General features: G+C 38.9%; 6 protein-coding genes across 9 annotated transcripts; 3 read left to right on the top strand and 3 right to left on the bottom strand.

Moving 5' to 3' along the window:
- The first annotated feature begins 914 nt into the window (after nt 1–914).
- PHR2 (photolyase/blue-light receptor 2) lies at nt 915–3,718 on the top strand. Its single transcript, XM_021949427.2, has 4 exons — nt 915–2,125; nt 2,713–2,942; nt 3,036–3,122; nt 3,336–3,718. Exons 1-4 carry the CDS (start codon nt 1,145–1,147, stop codon nt 3,415–3,417), a joined length of 1,380 nt encoding a protein of 459 aa, XP_021805119.2. The 5' UTR covers nt 915–1,144; the 3' UTR covers nt 3,418–3,718.
- Nucleotides 3,719–4,254: 536 nt separating this feature from the next.
- On the bottom strand, nt 4,255–8,261 carry MHX (magnesium/proton exchanger). 3 transcript variants are annotated; one of them, XM_088246064.1, is made up of 9 exons: nt 7,889–8,261; nt 6,974–7,499; nt 6,222–6,397; nt 5,979–6,097; nt 5,757–5,860; nt 5,517–5,650; nt 5,206–5,419; nt 4,972–5,101; nt 4,255–4,691 (listed from the first exon to the last, which is right to left on the bottom strand). In XM_088246064.1, exons 2-9 carry the CDS (start codon nt 7,332–7,334, stop codon nt 4,394–4,396), a joined length of 1,536 nt encoding a protein of 511 aa, XP_088102190.1. In that variant the 5' UTR covers nt 7,335–7,499; nt 7,889–8,261; the 3' UTR covers nt 4,255–4,393. The 3 variants fall into 3 exon arrangements, with proteins under 3 accessions (XP_088102190.1, XP_021805170.1, XP_021805174.1); XM_021949478.2 differs by having other exon boundaries at nt 6,974–7,398; nt 7,889–8,260; XM_021949482.2 differs by having other exon boundaries at nt 4,548–4,691; nt 4,958–5,101; nt 6,974–7,398; nt 7,889–8,259.
- A 228-nt stretch (nt 8,262–8,489) lies between these two features.
- Nucleotides 8,490–10,883, bottom strand: LOC110749382 (Pentatricopeptide repeat (PPR) superfamily protein). The gene has a single exon (XM_021949477.2). It carries the CDS (start codon nt 10,594–10,596, stop codon nt 8,881–8,883), a length of 1,716 nt encoding a protein of 571 aa, XP_021805169.1. The 5' UTR covers nt 10,597–10,883; the 3' UTR covers nt 8,490–8,880.
- A 237-nt stretch (nt 10,884–11,120) lies between these two features.
- LOC110749386 (large ribosomal subunit protein eL22z) lies at nt 11,121–12,422 on the bottom strand. Its single transcript, XM_021949487.2, has 2 exons — nt 12,096–12,422; nt 11,121–11,413 (listed from the first exon to the last, which is right to left on the bottom strand). The coding sequence occupies exons 1-2, from the start codon at nt 12,323–12,325 to the stop codon at nt 11,269–11,271; spliced, it is 375 nt and encodes a 124-aa protein (XP_021805179.1). The 5' UTR covers nt 12,326–12,422; the 3' UTR covers nt 11,121–11,268.
- Nucleotides 12,423–12,540: 118 nt separating this feature from the next.
- On the top strand, nt 12,541–14,144 carry ATOEP16-4 (Mitochondrial import inner membrane translocase subunit Tim17/Tim22/Tim23 family protein). Its single transcript, XM_021949485.2, has 6 exons — nt 12,541–12,698; nt 12,800–12,851; nt 12,942–12,973; nt 13,065–13,098; nt 13,204–13,271; nt 13,767–14,144. The coding sequence occupies exons 1-6, from the start codon at nt 12,627–12,629 to the stop codon at nt 13,899–13,901; spliced, it is 393 nt and encodes a 130-aa protein (XP_021805177.1). The 5' UTR covers nt 12,541–12,626; the 3' UTR covers nt 13,902–14,144.
- A 1,753-nt stretch (nt 14,145–15,897) lies between these two features.
- LOC110749384 (alpha/beta-Hydrolases superfamily protein) lies at nt 15,898–19,794 on the top strand. 2 transcript variants are annotated; one of them, XM_021949483.2, is made up of 8 exons: nt 15,898–16,320; nt 16,485–16,575; nt 16,670–16,702; nt 18,274–18,420; nt 18,533–18,663; nt 18,773–18,910; nt 18,989–19,087; nt 19,171–19,794. In XM_021949483.2, exons 1-8 carry the CDS (start codon nt 16,300–16,302, stop codon nt 19,582–19,584), a joined length of 1,074 nt encoding a protein of 357 aa, XP_021805175.1. In that variant the 5' UTR covers nt 15,898–16,299; the 3' UTR covers nt 19,585–19,794. The 2 variants fall into 2 exon arrangements, with proteins under 2 accessions (XP_021805175.1, XP_021805176.1); XM_021949484.2 differs by having other exon boundaries at nt 15,904–16,320; nt 19,174–19,794.
- Nucleotides 19,795–19,954: the final 160 nt, after the last annotated feature.

Below are 19,954 nucleotides of genomic sequence, written 5' to 3'. Positions count from 1 at the left end.
TTAAACGACACCCCGTCTAAACTAAACTTATTTGAGTGAATAATTGTATTATTTGAAAAAAAATAGAATGCGTGCAGAATAAATTTTGGGAGATTCATTATTATACCCAATATAGAGACCCAAATTATAAAAATACCATATACAAAATAGACTTTAAAAAACATTCAAAGCCCATTTACAACATAACAAAGAGACTTTTAACTTCTTATAAATTACAAAATTGTCATCAATTTCTTAAAACAAGCTCAACCCTAAAACCTCATAAAAAAACTCAAAATACTCAATAGGATATCAAAGTAATTTAATAATTAAACTTAAATTCAATAGAGCCAGTTGTCATTTTTTGGGTATGTTTTTAGAAATTAAGTGGTGTAGGGTTTATTTATAATATAATGAGTATATGACTAAATATCTCATAAATAATTTTTGGGTGTGTGTACAATGACTTTGATTATGATAGGAGACGAACCATGTCTATTCAGGAATTAAAATCAAGGGGTTTCATAATGCACCTAACACCTTAGGACCCATTCCACAACCAACGTTGATGTCCCATCAGCTTAATGAACACATAGCTGTGCCACAATCCCAAATCTTGTGGAGATTGATCTAATTAATTCGGTAACTGCAATAAAAAGAAGTTTGATAAGCCTAAATCCCCATTTATCTTGGATGATAAACTACACAAGAATGGAGAGTATGGAGAGTATTGGTGATGGGATCCTAGAGCGTATATAAGATCTTGTGTTCGATTTTCCCTCTATCAGTATACCTTATTTTTAAATAATATTTTAAAGAAAAAAAAAGGATTGAATTGGAGTTCTAGCGGCCAAAGGCTATACGACCCATCTAATTATCTGAATTAGACTGAAGGCTGTTGAAGTTGAAATGTGAAAAGTTAGTGCAAAATGTTAGGTGCAGGCATGTTGATTATTAAACAAAGCAAATTTGGATGCAAAGAGACCAAAGGCTTTAAAACCCGCAAAAAGCACAAGGCCACCAACCGCGGAAAACACACACAATCAGACAATCTAGAGAAATAGTGAGTGAGACTGAGCGAGCAAACCAGAGGTAGCCAAAGCGAACCAGGAAGACATTAGCTTATCTTCAATCTCTGCTCCATCTCTCAAACAAACCCTAGAAAATGGACCCCAATCTCCAAGTATCGGAAAACCCAGAATCTAAATCGTCAGAGGAACAAAACGCACTTGCCATTGTGCCTTCCTCATCACTTCCTCCTTTTGCCACTGCTTCCCTCTCTCTTTCTCTCTCTACAATCCTCCCCACCCACTTTTTTCAACAACCCAAAGTTTCTACCTTGTTTTCTTCCCAACCAAACAAGGTCAAGGTACCTACTCAGGCCTCTTCCTTGGCTCACCTCTCTCTATCCACGGCCAATGTAACTCCTCCGAAGCTCTCATTCAAGTCCACCATCTCAGCCAACCCTCTGCAAAACCCTCTCACTTTAGGCCCTCGCCGTCCTCTAGACCCCTCCAATGGGGCCGCAATTCGCCGAGCTTCCATTGTCTGGTTCAGAAACGATTTGCGTGTCCACGATAACGAGTGCCTCAACTCGGCCAGCAACGAGTCCATGTCAGTCTTGCCCGTCTATTGCTTTGATCCGAGAGACTACGGAAAATCCTCTTCTGGGTTCGATAAGACCGGTCCATACCGTGCGTCCTTCTTGGTTGAATCGGTCTCAGACCTCCGCAAGAATCTCCAGGCAAGAGGGTCCGATCTGGTGGTCCGAATCGGGAAGCCCGAGACGGTTTTGGTGGAGCTGGCCAAGGCAATCGGCGCCGACGCCATTTATGCGCACAGAGAGGTTTCGCACGACGAGGTTAAGGCCGAGGAGAAGATCGAAGCCGCTATGAAGGAGGAGAATGTGGAGGTCAAGTACTTCTGGGGAAGCACTCTGTACCATATGGATGATTTGCCATTTAAGTTGGAGGAAATGCCCACGAATTATGGTGGGTTTAGAGAGAAAGTAAAGGGATTGGAGGTGAGGAAGACGATTGAGGCTTTGGAACAAATGAAGGGCTTGCCGTCTCGTGGTGATGTGGAGCCTGGGGATATTCCTTCCTTAATGGATTTGGGTCTTAATCCATCTGCTACAATGTCTCAGGTTTGACTTTCAGTTTCTGAGTTGTTATATTAACTCATCTTTGATCCTATAGTTTTCATCGAATGTGTTTTGGACGGATTGTTCTGTGGATATAATTGAGAATTGATGATGTCGAGGTTGCAAGATAAATAGAAATGAACAATCTTTTACATCAGGATAATGGAAAAGGTGAACAAGTTTATAGAATCAATAAGGCCTTGCTTGGCATCTTAGTATATAAAGACTTAAGTATGTGTTATTTCTATCAAATGTTTGCACGAGAGAGGGACTGAGAAATGAGTTAGTTTTGAATATTTCGGTTTTTAGTATGAAAAGATTTAGTATCAAACAAACTTTTTGCTTAAATTTGTATGACTTCAATGGTCGTTAATGGTTCAGCTGCAACTTTACTAATGCTAGCATTTTGATCTTTTTCCACTGCTTATGAGCCTAAAATGGATTCGAAGAATAAGAGTATTGTCATTTATTGACATGAAAACTGTTTTTGACACATGGTGCTGTTAGTTTCCACCTTTTTATAGTTGTGTGATAATATTTTTTGACCTGTTCCCTGGATCAAGTGACAATATTTTCATCTCATCTTATAGGATGGAAGACCAGCTGCCAATGCTTCCATGGTGGGAGGGGAAGCTGAAGCCCTAGAGAGGCTCAAAAAGTTTGCAGCTGAGTGCCAAGCACAACCACCCAAGGGTGGCAAAGATGGAAGCCATGATAGCATATATGGTGCAAACTTTTCATGCAAGATCTCTCCATGGCTGGCCATGGGATGCCTCTCTCCCCGCAGTATGTTTGATGAGCTTAAGAAAACTGCTAACAGGTGTGCCTATGCCTTTCTCTTAAATGGTGCTTTAGTTTCTAAAATTTATATTTGATATGTACTCACTGTTCAATGCGATTTTATGATTGATAGAACAATTTCTGCTTCCTCAAACCGGGATGATGGTGGCAGTGGAATGAATTGGTTGATGTTTGAGTTGCTGTGGAGGGATTTCTTCAGGTAAATAGACAGACCATGAAGCTAAAATCACATGAGAACTATTATTTCATCTTGTCCTTCTCTATATCAACGATTCTACCATCACCTGTTTGGCTCTTGCGTATACACCCTATTCTCTACTTTAGCTCGAAATTCAAACATATCAAGTTGAAGATGTGTTATAATATGGGTAGTACTGTACTGATTTTTTTGGTATATCCCTGCCCAATACAGATTTGTCACCAAGAAATACAGTTCTGCGAAGAAACAGCTTGACGCTGCTCCAGCCACAGCATGTACGGGTGCCCTTGCTTAGGGAAGAACTTAAATTGGATGATGAAATATTGAGATATGGATTAGTTTCAACTCTTTTAATTTTCCAAGATGTAGCAGTTAGATGTTGTAGGGTTCCTCTGAAGGAGTTGTTCCTTGTTGAACCTTGTTTTCGGTTCCAAATAATAAGGTTGAATATGGAGATTTGCCCCATTCTTCATATGTTGTGAATAACAGATGGTCTGCTTTTGCCTTCTATCTTTGGTTTGTTGTACACATTGACCAAGTTGTTGATGGGATTACAGATTTACAAAAGAAATAGAATTTCCGCGCATTTAAATTCATTGTCTGTCACTCATCTCACATGTTTCCTTCGCCTATTTAAGGACAAAAAAAATACCAAGAAATGATACCAACGGTGATGTTTCCCCCACCATCACCCCCACCGTCACCACCACAACCACCGTTAGCATAACCATTCCCGCCAGCGCCACCTCACTCCCACCGCCACTGCCACTGCTACCCCTGCACCGCCACGACAACCACCCCCACCATCACCACAGCCTTCACCACCACTGTCATCACTTGTAAACCCTTTGTTTTTTGAGTGCTATAAACTCCATTAAAATCAATAATAACACTCTAACAAACTCAATTAAAGTCTACATGAATTCAATCAAAATCTATGTGGAGTTTGTAGAATTCAGTCAAACTCAATTAAATTCAATTAAAATCCATCAACTTTATAACTCTTTTAAAATCATTTAAAATCTAAATTGAATACACCCTTCTAAATTTATGTAGATAATAAACCAATACCCTTATTTGATAGAAAAGGCTAGAGTGCATAATAAGCCAATGCCTTCAGATGAGCTACACATAATCAGAAATTTTTGTGCATAGTATACATCAATGTTACAATGGAATATACTCCGTACAGTCAATCATACTAGTTAATTACGGCAAGGGAACAAACCAAAATCATGCCGAGCAAAAGAATTTCTTTTTCAAAATATTTCTCATATGATGCCAGAAACCTTGAGAGAAGACAGCACAACAAAAATAAGCCAAAGCAACATGAAAAACACAAAGGTAATCCAAGCCCAAAGCCTTGGCCCTCCAAGCTCAGCACCCAATGTTAGACGCCTAATTACCAGAACAGCAATACAACCTACTGAAGTTGAGAAAAATACAAGCAAAGAGAAGCTAAGACCCGCTGCATTTTCAATCCGCAGTGGTTCTTTATATACAAAGAAATTGTATGCAGTGTCAATCAGCCACGGAACGCCAATGCCAACATATATATTCACCGAATTGCTGCAAAATGACATCAACAAACAGGAAAGCAAGTTGAGTTCATGACATGGCTGAAAAAATTTAACAAAATTGAAATTCAAGTGAGGCCTTTGAATCCAATTTTGTTTTCTTATCTTTCTTGTTTCATCTTCTGGATTTCATTTGTTAAAGGATGAAAATTTACTTGAATGTTTACCAAACTTCGAAATCTTTATCCAGACCTCCTTACTACTAAATGTATTCATTCCTTGAAAAATAACTTAACAAAGTCTAAAATTGAAATGGACCTTTAAGAGTAAACCTGCAAGTAATGTTTGCGATGGCAGAATCAGCTGTTATCTGACGTTCAGCAGCAATCTTACTCGCAACTAAATCTGGCCATGAAGTTCCACTTGCTAATGCAGTAAATGCTATGACATAAGGATTTATTCCTGAAAAAAGAAAGTATGGGAAAGACAAAGTTTTAGAGAACTAGCTAGATCATGGACAAAATTATATTGATCAACTGTAAGTTATCGCATAAAATCATAGAAACCTGTGACACAGCTTATGAGATCTGTGAGTTGTGTTACAATGTAAGCTATCCCACTGATGAAAACTAAGGAACATATGAAGGCAATCCAGCCATGAGCAATATGATAAGGGGGCACAAATGCAAATAGTAGTCTCCATGGGACAAGAAGTAACTGCCAGGAAATTCTTGCTAGTCGCAAATATAGGTTCAGTGTTCTTGATTCTGTGCTTTCTAACTGTTTCAGAAAAAGGAAATTACCGTAACCAGCAAAAATGGAAACACAAACTACACATATCTTGATTATTAAACATATACAACAGAGAATACAATACCTTGACTGCGTCTACAAATTGTTGCCTCCAAATTGCAAACACATGATAGTCTTCTAAACTCATCTTCTCTGGCGAATCTTTATTGGAATATTCAGGAGTTTCATCAGTTCCAGGAACGTTTTCATACACTGGACCTGCAAAGTGAGACTTCCATATTGAGAACAATTGTAAAAAGCCCCTAAAGAAAGTTATTTTTGCCCGAGAGTGACTATTTCGTTTCAAGGAATTTCAGACAAGTACCTATACCACTTCCTGAATGAATTGAGAAAATGTCAACAACGTTCCTGTTTTCATCTTCACCAACCTCAGCTGGCACCCAATCCACTGGTCTCTCACTTCGTGGCCTTAGGAAATGGAAAAAAGAAATGAAGGCAAAATACTGAGAAAGTTAAACCAGTTATTAATTTTAGTTTAGAAAAATGAGAAAGACCACAAAAATCTCAAACATTAATTTAAACATACAAAGGAAGAGAAAAATAGGGCCAACGCTTGTCTTGAGCATAAGCATGCATCAGCAGTAATCCATATTGCAGTACTGTCAGTAAGGCCTCCCATATTGTAATCACATTCGGTGTCCACACCTGCAGCGTTAAGTAAAACCATTTCACTAGAGTTCTAAATGCGTGTCAGGCATAACCTGAAATGTTTTGACAGATAAAAATAAAGAAAAAGGATGATTAGCATAGGGTGATTCCTTCAGATTACCTCTAAAATTATATATAACCAAATATAGGCCCAAAAAGACCAAAAGAGCTCAACTAGCCAGACTCCTACATCAGCTATCTTTTTCAGCTCTCCAGCTCTAGGAACTACAACACATACTGCATGGATGGGGAAAAGGTCGAATGCAGCAGAACCAACTAGTGTTCCAGGACCCAAACCTATAAATTAAGAAGACTAGCAGAGTGTTAAAATATATGAAAGAAGATAATAATTGTAACTAAACCTATGTGTGAAGAAAAGAAAATCGGAGAAATCATTGCAGAAGCATGCAAAAAGATTCAAAATGGAATAAAACCAAATCACACAGTTGAGTAATCATCATTATCAACATTTCAGTGCATTCCCAGTGACTCCAATCACAAGATAGATTTTGGGAGATCATGCTCATCAGAAACAGATGAAATGTGCTTCTCCTTTTTCTCCTTACCTCTGTCATATTTGAGAAGAATAACAAATCATGAACTTCCCTCAACAGTACTCTATTCCACTCAGGTCATCTAGTATCCTACCTACTAACGGCTATTGAACACATGAAGTTTCGAACTGATACTACCGCAAAACTCATGTTTCTTGCAGTGTATCTCAATGTGTGTGTGTAAAAGTGACAGTAGCATGATAAAATAATGTGACACGGAAAAGGATATACAATCAATCAGGGAAAAAGATGAACAATAAACCATGAAGCCAAAATCTCAAAGTCACATCAATAATTCAGTAAATTTTGTAAAACAAACCTCCAGCATACAGGTTCCCAAGGTTTCTTATAGCATCAATAGTAGCCAATGATATTTGAGGAAAGCTGGTCCCAAAAGCCAGCAGGCTAATGTCTGCAACTGTGAAGTTCCACACTTTCTCAAACATAATAATTTCACCACCAGTGTCAGGATTGATTTTTACCACCTTCCGTGTGTGGCTCACAACACTCTCCATTGATCGGAAAAAACGCGCAGTTATAGCAGACAACCCAACGAAACAGTAAGCAAGACCAAGAAAATATAAGAAAGTCCGGAAACCAACCCCAAGGCCAGTTTCACCCTGAAAAATAAAGTAGCTTTCACAAAATTCTTGACCCATTATACTGAAATTTCCAGGCATGGTTTGTGTGGTTTGCTCAAATTGCTTGCAGTCCAAAAACTACAGTGAATTAAAGCAACAAGACCTGATTGATGCAGAGAAGAAATTTGGTTATCAGAAATTGATTACAATTATGCATGACTTAATACTGTCACTGAGTGAAGGACCAAATGAAAGAGGATTAACCTGCAACAAAGATAAGACAGACAAAGTGAGCAACTCAGCTCCTAATACCCAAATCAACATTGCTTTTAATTTTCCATTTCAACAGAAGAAGATGTTCAACAACATGTTGGCGAGTCTTTGTTTTGACACAACAAGCTCTCAATGCCATGACATTGCTTATGCAAAGGCTATGTTTAAAATCCCTCAATTGAGTATGTCTTGGAGTTATGATTTTGCATTCAAAATGCAAATCCCAGAAAACCCAAAAACCAAACAAATCCATGGCATCACCGAAAGGCGCAAAATACAAACCTTCAACTATTGAATCATACATACAGCTAGATCACATTTATGGGTTCACAAGAAGAAGATGAAATAAATTAGAAAACAGAGATGCAAGGAGGGACAACCTGAGGAGCTCACGTAGGAAGGGAAGGCAGGAAGCTTGCCGGCGCCGGAATCGACGGCCGCCGAAGCTCCTGCCACAAGTGATGACGTGCGAATCCAAATCAAAAGAAAGCAGATAGCAAAGCAATGGACGGGTGTGGCGGGGAGTGTCAATCTCTCAATTCTCAAAACGGTGGAGAGTTGGGTTGGGGGATGCGTGAACAGGACGCAGACGTGCATGGTTTGGGGCATAACCTTTCCTCATCTTGAATGATTAACTTTGCTAATTGTTATTAACCATCTGAACTGTGTTGCATAAATAAATGATTACAATCCAGAAAGGGTGAAAAGTACAGAGGCCAAGAATCAGGTGAACAGTGACGGCTATACGTTTCTTTTTGCCCTTTTAGTTACAAATTACAATGACAACAATATACTTATATTTTTCTTTATTAAATATTGAAAGACATCGAATTTGGATACATAATTGCTTTAATTCAATTGAGTTACAAACATCTTGCACAATGACATTATGTTAGAGACACGAAACATCTCATCTTTTGTATATACTTCTATCATATATTTAATAATTTAATAAAAATATGCAAAATTAATTTTCTTGCGCCAAAAAAAATAACGTTACTTACATAACTCAAATAATATTATTATACTGAAAGAAAGAACAGGACAATTTTGAAGTTGGGATTGATACGGGATAGATATTTTATGCAATATATGTGATTGCTATTTTGGGGAAGTCAGCATGATTGTGACATTTACAATAATAATTCTACACTGTTTGTGGCTGGCTGTGTCCTATAATTAATTTCTGCTTGCAGCGCCTTGCCCAACATCCATAATTCTGCCTGCTCCAATCGCACCAACATCAGACCTGCCATTCTTTTGTATCCCTGAGCTGAGCTGAGCACAGAGTCTTTACATATTAATTATGATTATTATAAATTATAATTAATGAATTTACCAACTTAACCAAATTCCAGGAATAATAACCCTTCTACCAATAGTCTTTACAAGAGCACAGTCCTTGTCTAAAATGGTGAAACCGATTGCAATCTCTGATAACAATTTCCCGATCAAACTCTTTGGAAATCATCTTCATAGCATCATGACAATCACGACATATCCTCAGGTTTTTAACAATTCGAATTGGGGTGCCTGGACTTGTCTTCAAAAAGCAGAAGGCAACTGCCAATTTCTCACTATGAAAGGACAAAGCCAACTCCTTTCCTTCCTCATCCAGCTCAAGCAATACCTCACTTGTATTTCCAACAAAACCTCTCATCTTCAACCTCTTCATGATCTCATCTAGCATCATATATATTTCTCGACTTTCTGGATGAGAATCGTCGCCCACGAAAAACTCATGAAGAACACCTCCTACCTCAACCAAGCTACAACCAGGGACCTTTTTTATCTCCCTTTCCTCCATGAGATCTCTCACACGCGTTACTTCGCTCCATCTACCCATCTTTGCATACACATTTGATAAAAGCACATATGCACCGCTATTCGTGGGATCCAACTGAATTAGATTCTTCAGTGCAATCTCACTTGTTTCGATGTCCTTCTGCATCCTAGATCCACTCAGTAGAGCCCCCCAGATAAGTACATCAGGCTCCATTGGCATGGACTGCACCACCTTCAATGCCTCCCTAACAAGACCAGCTCTTCCATAAAGGTCAACGATGCAACCGTAGTGCTGGATTAAAGGCTTAACACCAAACTCCTCGTCCATTCTCCTAAAATACTCCTTACCTTCACCCACCAAACCTCCATGCACACAAGCACAAAGAACACCCACAAATGTCACAGCATTAGGCCTCACACCACACTTTACCATTTCAGAAAACAATTCAAGGCATTCAGTAGCATGTCCATGCATGGCCAGTCCTGAAATCATTGAACTCCAGGCCATGACATCCTTATTAGGGCCCATATTATCAAAAACCCATTTTGCTTTCTCAATACTTCCACATTTGGCATACATGTCCACCAATGCCGTCCCTAAGACAACATCAATTTCCATCCCAGATTTGTCGATATAAGCATGAACCCATTTTCCATGCTCAAGTGCACCCAATCGGCCACAAGCCAAAAGTACGCTTGACATGGTATACTCATTAGGCCTCGCACCATCCGCATCCAACATTTGCATTTCACGAAACAGGGCAAGTGCTTCCTTATAACCACCGCACATGACGTACCCCTTTATCATACAACTCCAAGAAATCACATTTCTGTGTGGCATTTTATCGAACACCTCTCTCGCATTGCCTATCAACCCCACTTTCGAATAGGCATTCATAATTGAATTCCAAGACGGTAAATCAGGTTCATAAATCCCATCAAACACTTGGCGGGCAAGCATCAAATTGCCACAAGACGAGTACATATGGATGAGAGATGTTTGGACAAACGGGTCGTGCGTGAATCCAAATAGAAAAACTTGGGCATGGATCTGCTTTCCCGATTGGAGGTAAGGAAGAGAACCGAAAGACTGAAGGAGAAAAGGGAAGGTGCGGTTGTCGGGTACAACTCCGTGTAAGCGCATGCGAAGGAAGACGGAGAGTGGGGAATAGGGGTTTGGGACTGCGGCTTGGACATGGGCTCGGATAAGGGTGTTCCAGACGAAAGACTCGGGGGTGGGATGGGAAAGATGGAGAGTTGGGTGCGTGGAGGATATGAGCTTTGCAGAAGCTCGCATTTGCATTTCTGGTGCTGCATGGCGGGAAGATGTTCAAATCGTTTTAAAGGAGTTGGCATTCCATTGCTTGGACTAGCTTAGAGCTAACTTTTCGACAGACCGACGAGCAAACGATTGTTCATCATTTGGGCATATTACATCGCTGTGCGGCAAATTTTATAGTATAATCTGGCTCCTAGTTATCAAGGACTGACTTTAAATTTTATGCTTTCTCTATTTGTTTGGTCTGGGTTTTTCTCGACCTTTGCTTTTTCTATTTGTTTGGTACACTTCTCTCCTGGGCCTTGTAAGCTCTTGTTGCTTTGAACCAACTTCTTGGTTTTACCAAAAACATATATTTGATTTAGTGCAAATCAAAAAATAGCTCTCTTTGCATCTCATTTGAACGAACTCCCGCCGAGGGTAGGTGATATATATAAAAACACCGTCAAAAAATTATCAATCCACCATAATCAAATACCTGAATGAAAATATGTATTGTACCACCCACATAGACAATGTGATAACCAGATTCTAAATTTCAGACCGAATACTCAAAAGAAGCTTAATTTCATAGTGGGTATCAATCATGAAACAAGCCAAAATAAAAGTCGATAGATAAGCAGGTGAAAAACAAAAGATTGTCCTCTAGAACTACTAAGCTCAAAGGGTAATGCCACAAAATAGGAGACTAGGTTTTCAGTCTTCCTCCTCGCCCTCGTTCTCAGCAATGTTGAAGTATCTCAACTCATAAACACCGCGGTCCTTGTTGGAGGCAATTACACGAAGCCAATCCCTCACATTGTGCTTCTTCAAGTACTTCTTCGTCAAGTATTTAAGATACCTGAGAAACAAGTGATATAAAGGTTATACATAAAAGAAAATAGAGCATGATTACTACTCAAAAAGCAACAAAAGAGTACCTATGTCTAACTGAAACCATAACTAATCATGATATAAGGATTTCAAGCATTTTATGTTGAACTGAAAGTTATATTCATAGAAATGGAATAATCCAAAATATAATGGAACAGTAAAGCTAAAATCAAGTTACAAAGAAAATAAACCATTGAATATTCTGCAAAATGCACCCAACATCAAAGATTCACAACAACAGAAACAAATGAGTCCTGTGCTAGCATTTATACATATGAAGTGATATGAAGCTTATACACAAAGCATGATATAAACAAAAGATAACCAGACTAACATCAGCAATACCATATCCATGGAAATGTAATAATCAAGATACAAGAATTCCACATATTTTACGCTGAGCTGCTATTTATATTCATGGAAATGCAGTAATCAAGAAATTAGTCGTACACCAAAGCTTATAGTTCCCATTACAGAACAAAGCAAACATTTGCTACAACAGAAAAACAAAGGCCATTTTAGGGCACAACAAAAAAACCAAAAATAATAACTACTTTTTCATAAAATGAGTTTTAAACCACTGGGTTCTAGTTATAATTCAGATCTGCAAAATGGTATTTGCAAATAAACATAATCCAAAGTGTGAGTACCTCTTAGAGAAGTTGGAGTCAGAGGTGACGGTGATCTTGTTCTTCTCACGAGAGACGGTGACGGTGTCACCGAGAGCACCGGCCTTGCCGCCGACCTTGATGCGCTCCTGGAGGAACTTTTCCAGTGAGGCGATGTCCATGATCTTATCCTCCACTGGCTTCGCGCAGTCTATCACAAAGGAAGCCCCCTTCTTCTTCCCCTTCGTCCCAGCTGCCGCCCCACGACTCATCTTCGCTTCTCTCTCTCCCTCTCTCTCTCTCTCTCTCTGCGTCTGTGTGTGAGCTGCGTCTGTTACTGGGATTAGGGTTAGGCTCTCAGTACAATAAAAGGGACTAGGGTTTTGGGTTCGCGGGGTTTTTATTTTATTTTTTTGGTACGGGCCCAAAGGCCCAGCGTAAAATAATACGTGTAGGCCTGCCTATCTCAGCCCAGTCCTCTTTAAGAAAAGTATGGCGACGGTGTCGTTTCGGCCCTCGTTTCTCTTTCAACGTCTATCGAACGCGGCGCGCATCGGGGACCGGAGGTGAGAGATGGAGGGAGAGCCCTACGACGTCGTCCCGTGCTCTTCCGTCGCCGTTGATTCTATCCTCCGCATCGGAACGGTAATTCAATCCCCTGAAACTGAATAAGACATTGTAATTCTATGTATCTGGAAACTCGTTTTACAGCTCAAATAAATAATTTTGAATCTCATAAATTTCAGGCTGGTGCAATTTGGGGTTTGTGTTCCGCTCCCCACGAGGCTCGTAAACAAGGTAAAGTTCAAAACTTTCCCTCATTTTCATCAAAAATTTGTAGAATTGATTTTGATTTTGTAAGTTTGTGTTTCTTTGCCGGTGATGTAGGCCTAGGAGGGGTAGCTCAGGCCGCTTTTGTGGTATAAATTCTTTCATAGATAAGCAACAAAGTTGTCTAGGGTTCTTACTAAAACTTTTGAGTGATACATTTTGTATTGGTACCGTGAGCAGGCGAGGTCGGCTAGCTCGTGTGGCTTTCAATATGGTAAACTCAGATGTAATATATCCTGCTTTTTTTGTTTTCTGATTTTTAGTTTCTGAGAGCCGTATTTGGCTGAATTGACACTTTTAAAATTGGCTTACATTACAGGACTTGTTGCTGGAATCTGTACTGCTACTCACTGTGGGCTTCAAAGATATCGGGGAAAGAGTGATTGGGTTAGTGAGGCTCTTGTATATCTGGAAAGAAACCCATGTTTAGGAACTCAATTTGTATATACTTCTTTGATATATAAAGCTCTGCTGAAAATATGCTTTTCATTTTATTTTCTCCATATCTTCTACTTGTGAGTTTCAAACATCCTAATACAAAGTGCTTGCTGATATTCTAACAAACCAATTTGGAGTCTTGTATGGTAATTTGCCCAACACAATCCAACTTGCATTGCTTAAAAACTCTTGCAATCCAGTTCTATATTGTGACCCGACACACTATTGCTGCTGCACTCACAAATTTGCAGGCAACACCAGAGCCAACCAGCTCAGCCAGCTTGATCTTGGCTTCACTAAGATTTTAGAATTTGGAAAGGTTGTACTTGATAGTTTGTTGATCTACACTGCCCCTAATTTTGTATTTCATTGGGTGTCTAATGAGTCAACTTTGAAAAGCTTGATGGCCTGCTAGAAGATAATGGTTTTTCCCTCTTCTGGCAGGTGAATGGTCTGATTGCTGGTGCAGTCGCAGGGGGAGCCATTGCTGCTATGACACGAAGCTGGACACAGGTGGTTCCTATGGCTTGTCTGGTTTCTGCCTTCAAAGTTGCCACTGACTATGCTAGAACAACTTGAAAAACCTCTCGGTGGAAAACTGTGGCAGAGGAAGGTTGTTCTCTTCGCTCCCTCCATGTTTTACCTATTTTTTCCCCTGCTTAGATCCCTCATCTTATTGAACCATTTGTCTGTATCACTGTCGTTATTTTTGACTAAGCAAAGAAATACATTCTGTTATGTCGGTAGATTAGCGTTTGTGGAGCAAGTGACCGGTGTATGACAGTTCAATTCTTTTGTATGATTTTCTTTTCTTTTTCTTTTTTTGTGTGTAAATAACTAGAGCAGATAACAAGGTTCCCTTTTGTTGCTGATGCTCATTTCAACAGATATTTGACCAAGGATGAAAGCCCTTCAATTGATACGCCCTTCATCCTTTGAATTCTGGGTGAAACTAAACCAGGTGAGCATTGTAGATGATGATACCCTGCTTCTCAGAAAACAGAAAGACAAAAACAAAAAAAAAAAGAAAAGGAAAGAAGTACAGGCAAAATTTCTGTTTTCGACTAGTCAAATTCAAGTGTAGCAAAATCTCCGTTTATTTGTGATTGCATGAAAGTGACAGCATCTACTCTGCATAGGCAGTAGGTTACATACCATCTCAAAACTAAGAAGTGGACAATGACAATGCGTTCGCCCTTGTTGATTTTGTTTAAGTTGACTTCAATAACATTCTTGCTGCACGAAGAGGTTGATATAAATTATAACTTTGGTAGTTAGGAACCAATGGATGGATGTTCCTACGCAATAACTAGATGTGTGGGAAACATAAAAAATAGAAAAAAAAGAATTAAGAAAACATTGTGGGGGTAAGTGACTATCTTTCTACCTGCTAACCTAAATGCCTTTATTTTCTTAAAACGTGTGTGTCACATTTTGATGAGGAAACGTCTCTGAGTCTCTGCTTGAATATATACGAGGTCAAGTATTTAGGTGAAAGCTCAAGAATTTGCAATGCTATTTTTGGTGTGGGTTTGTGGGATTTGTTAATCAGAAATGTCGGTTCAACTTCCAAGTTTTTATGGAAAGATAATCGTAAGATTGAAATGAATTCGGATCTTGAATTGGTTTCCAATCCAATCGGGTCGTCTAAGTAAATTCAGTTCATGTACGTTTGTTAGCTGGAACGGGCTCGACAGTTGCAAAATTTGATGAGGCGTGAGTGAGCTATGTTCTTCCCAATCCATTTAAATTTTGGGTTGGGTTGGGTTGGAACATTTTGGATCCATTCTTTGAATACTAAAGACGACGAAATTCTATAGTGAGGGTGTGATTGGTAAGTAAGTTAGAAAATATATTCGGAAGGTGAAAAATTAAATAATGTAGCCTTGAAAAGTTGAAACGGTAGATGGATATTAACTCGGTACAGAGCAACTGTATGAAATGACTTTAAAATGTTTGGTGTTTGGTGCTTGGTTGGTGACAAAATAAATAGAGCTATCAAAGCACAAAAGATGGTGCCTTATATTGGTGTTACAACCATACATTCCCATTTCGAGGTTTTCTCTTTTCTTTTCCTTTCTTTTCAATAATTGGTTACGTATCATGTTTATGCAACTCCTGTCTACTTTACTGGTCATGTCGCACTCTAAATAAACGTCAAAACGTTCTAATAATCGTGGAAAATATACAAAAAGTTTGTATGATTGCATCTTACAATATTATAAACGATATGAATATTTTCCTTTTTTTTTTTTTTTTTTTTTTTTGTGGCTATGTAAACGATATGACTAATTTGTATTCATTTTTTTTTTATACAAGTAATATTTTAATTTAAACTAATTTAAATTACGGAGAGGAGAATTGAAACTCGGTTGCAAAGCAAGAAGCACATATGCTCTAGCCAAGCTCAGGTGTGTATTCACTTTTTAGTAGCAAAGATGATGAAGGAAAACAATAGCTTTACGAGTAGGAAAACTTTGAAAGGAACAAGTGGTCCTCTGCTCTTTGACCCCAAAACAAAAACATCCTCTATGCGCATGAAGCACATCACATATTATAACACTCGAAGGCATCTATTTACTATATATAACAAGAACCTTATAGACGTTGGGGTGAGGAAAGAAAACACAATCCAGATAAACACCTACTACCACCGTCTGTCTCTCTCTCTCTCATCATCTTTCTTTTTCAGAGCTTCTACTTTCCTTTTCCCCATATTTCTCTCTCTCTCTCTCTCTCATCATCTTTCTTTTCCAGAGCTTCTACTTTCCTATTCCCCATATTTTTTCAGAATCTCTTTCTCTTTTAAGTTAAATAGAACAACATTAACATTCATCACCCATCTCTTTCCCAAGTTATTATTGTGTTTGAGGCATCGACTCACAGATCCAGAGTTAGGATATACTATTCAAACATGGAGTTATCAAGGATCTGATATCTTAGTCGTGTTCTTTTCTTTTGCTCTCGCGTGGTGAACATGGATGGTGAATATCAAGAAGTAAGTATCTTAGTCGTTTTCTTTTCTTCAAGATACATATAGGGTGTATGTATGTATGTGTTTGGTTATATTAGACAATGTTGACATATATATATATATATATATATATATATATAGTTTCTTCTCTGATGGGGGGTGGTTATTTATTTGTTGAATGAGAGAAGGTTTACATAAGGAATTCAAGAGGAGTGCAGCTTTTCACTTGCAGATGGTTGCCTTTTTCCTCTCCAAAAGCTCTCGTTTTCCTTTGCCATGGTACTCTCTCTCTCTCTCTCCTTCCCTCTCTCCCTGTCTGATGAGATGGGGCATATATGTAATTAATTGGTGGTATTCATTAATGGTGTTGCAGGGTATGGCATGGAGTGCAGCGGTTTCATGAGAGGTAATAAATATGCTTAAATGACTCTTGTTCGTTCCTCCTCTTCTTTCTTTCAATTATATTTTCTCAACTTTCCATTGCTTCTCTTCATCTATAAAAATATATAAATATATATAAAGGGTAGTAAAAGAAAAATAAGACAGTATTCTTTCACAACTTACAAACCGAAAAGAAATTTCAATATATCAAAAGGGGTTGGTAATAATAGTAATTTACTACACTTGATGATTTGATCGTGTACAGATACATAGATAGAGATTGTCATCATGAAAAACAGAGGCTGAAAGAAACTTTTAGCCAACTTTTCCTCTTCTTCTTCCCTTTGCCTTTTCCTTTTCTGCAAGTAAAGCAAATCTAGTGGGATATATTGGGAATGCTAATTCATTGAAATTGAAGGACACTTTTATTCTACAGAAAGCATAAAACTTGCAAAATTCCTTATCTTTTCTCTTCATATACATGCATACATGCATACATATATATCCAAGGAAACCTCGTCAAATTACGCAAAATCCACTCACAGGGCCACAGAGTGTTTGCCATTTTTTTACTGGATCACTACTATTTCGCCTCTCAGATAGGCATACTTTTAGGCGGTCATCTTTTGGGAATTGGGAGAGGATAGATACATAGAAAACAAACAAAGCGGATGACTTGTCCAGGATAAGCTTAAATCTTTGACAAACAACCGTATGGCACACCTCTGTCCGCTGTGTCTGTATGCTAAATTTTAATTATATTGCAAATAATCAGACAAGTACAAAGGCTTTTTTCAAGGCTGTTCCAGTTTCATCCAATCCCATCCAATCCTTTATATAATCCCATTCGTATTATTCCCAGTGTCTACTGCAGAGCCGAGTGCTGACAAGACTATCATTTGTCCTATCTTTCTGGTTCAATGCTCAATTATTTTGGTGCAACACATCATCTTCAACTTGGTTGGAGAAGGAGGCATGCACACACAAAACACAACACATGGCTCTTTTTTCTCACTGCCTCTAATCTCTCTCTAAAATTGGCTCTTAGAGTCAGTACATCAGTGTCCTTCTCCAATCCATAATTTTATAAGCAATTAAGACTTATCTCAGTAATTGTCCAAATCGTTGACCTCCTTTTTTTCTTTTCTTTTTGGATCCTTATAATTCAATTTAGGCCGTAGTGATTGATTGGTGATAATAAATGAGCTCTGCAAGATGAAGACTTTCCAAACAATGTTTCTCTGCATATTTGAAAATTCTCTTCTTTTTCGGCATGATTATTTACTCCTCCATCCAGCAATTATCATCCAACAACCCTACATGAAGATCCTATACTGAAAACGAAATTGGGTGGTCAACTGGGTTGGTTTGGTTAGGTTGGCAAACAAATTTTGGGCTGTAGGGTCTTTTGCTGGCCCACTGTGATAATGCCAAAAGGACTGCTGTTGTTAGAAACATTATACTGATCCAGGCAAATACTTAATGCAACTGGCAGACATATGATATTGAAGAGGCAAATACCAATTTGTTCTTTTTAATACCTACGTGTTGAAGGTTATCTAATGAAGTTATTCTTTGATAAATAAATAAAAATAGAATGTGGTGTCCGCCTAGCGAATGCGGGGTATGCAGTGTTCGGAATTGATTACGAAGGACATGGACGCTCGAGAGGGGCCAGATGTTACATTAAGAAGTTTGAAAACATAGTGAATGATTGCAATGAATTCTTCAAGTCCATTTGTGGTATGTTTAATCCAATCCAATCCTCCCATTTAAAAACTAATCCCAATCTTGGTTCTTGGGTACCCTCTACCCTGTGATTTTAATTAAACTTTGCACTAAAATGGTGTTCCAGCGGAGGAAGAGTACAGGGACAAGTGCAGGTTCTTGTATGGAGAATCCATGGGAGGGGCAGTAGCCCTTCTGCTTCACAAGAAGGAGCCGACCTTTTGGAATGGTGCTGTTCTTGTTGCACCCATGTGTAAGGTGGTGATTTGATTTGCGTGTTTAAGTTTTTAATTTGGTTTGTTTGGTGAAGCGTTGGTTTACCAAATCAAAACTGATCGTTTTATCCATTCCAATATTGTTAATTAAGATATCAGAGAAGGTCAAACCGCATCCGCTGGTTATCAATGTGTTGACCAGAGTGGAGGAGATTATACCCAAATGGAAGATAGTGCCTACAAAAGACGTCATTGACTCGGCCTTCAAAGATCCTGTAAAACGCGAAGAGGTGACAAAGACAATTAAATAAACACTATTTTCATTTTATTTGGTGACAATTAAGAGAATGAATGGGTTCAAATTTCAGATAAGGAGCAACAAGCTGATCTACCAAGACAAGCCAAGGCTGAAAACAGCGTTGGAAATGCTCAGAACTAGCATGAGCCTTGAACACACTTTGCATGAGGTGGTTTGATGCTGCTTCCACTTCCATTTGATTCAACATATATATATATATAATTAGTTACTAACAATTGTAGACTAGCATAGCAGGTGAGGCTACCCTTCTTTGTGTTGCATGGGGAGGCAGATACGGTTACAGACCCAGAAGTCAGCAGAGCACTGTATGAGAAAGCCAGCAGCGCAGACAAGACCATCAAATTGTACCCTGGAATGTGGCATGGCCTGACATCAGGAGAGCCCGATGGGAACGTCGAAATTGTCTTTGCAGACATCATAACTTGGCTTGAGAAGCACACTAGTGATGACAATTCCGTCGTTGTGCAACCAATTCACACATATAGGAATGCCATTCTCAAGATGAACACCACAGCCTCACCACCCCAAACAATAAACAAGCAGCATCAGCAGCAGCAGTCGCCTCAGCCTGTGCGAACACAGTCGCACAGGAGATATTTCTGTGGGTTGAAGGGACGCAGATTGCAGCATCACTCGGCAATGTAGGCCAGCCAATGTTGAATGTGCATGGCAACTGATGTGCTAGTCACTTGAATAAATGAATGCTCTTCAGTTTTCGTCTGGATGAGAAATGTATCGCTCTCGCTAAGAGGAGGCAGTGGAATAAATCCTTCCTTGCCCTTTATTGATAAACCTCTATTATAATTCAGCTGTATAATATGCTTTATCAATGTAAGGGTCAGATCAAATTACAGAGATTGGTCCGTCTGGAACTTGAAAGGGGAGATAATGGTCTAATTGAACGAACAAATCCAATTTAAATCACATTTCACTTGAACAAATCCAATCCGCGGCTTTGTGAGTCACTTGCCATCACAAGCCCCAATGGCAACAGAGTGGTCTCTGCTACCTCTAA

Source organism: Prunus avium, chromosome 8 (genome assembly GCF_965620075.1).
Source record: "Prunus avium chromosome 8, drPruAviu1.hap1.1, whole genome shotgun sequence".
In the NCBI taxonomy this organism is placed as follows: domain Eukaryota; kingdom Viridiplantae; phylum Streptophyta; class Magnoliopsida; order Rosales; family Rosaceae; genus Prunus; species Prunus avium.
The sequence above is the reverse complement of the archived record's forward strand: the minus strand, read 5'-3'. Positions and strand labels throughout refer to the sequence as shown.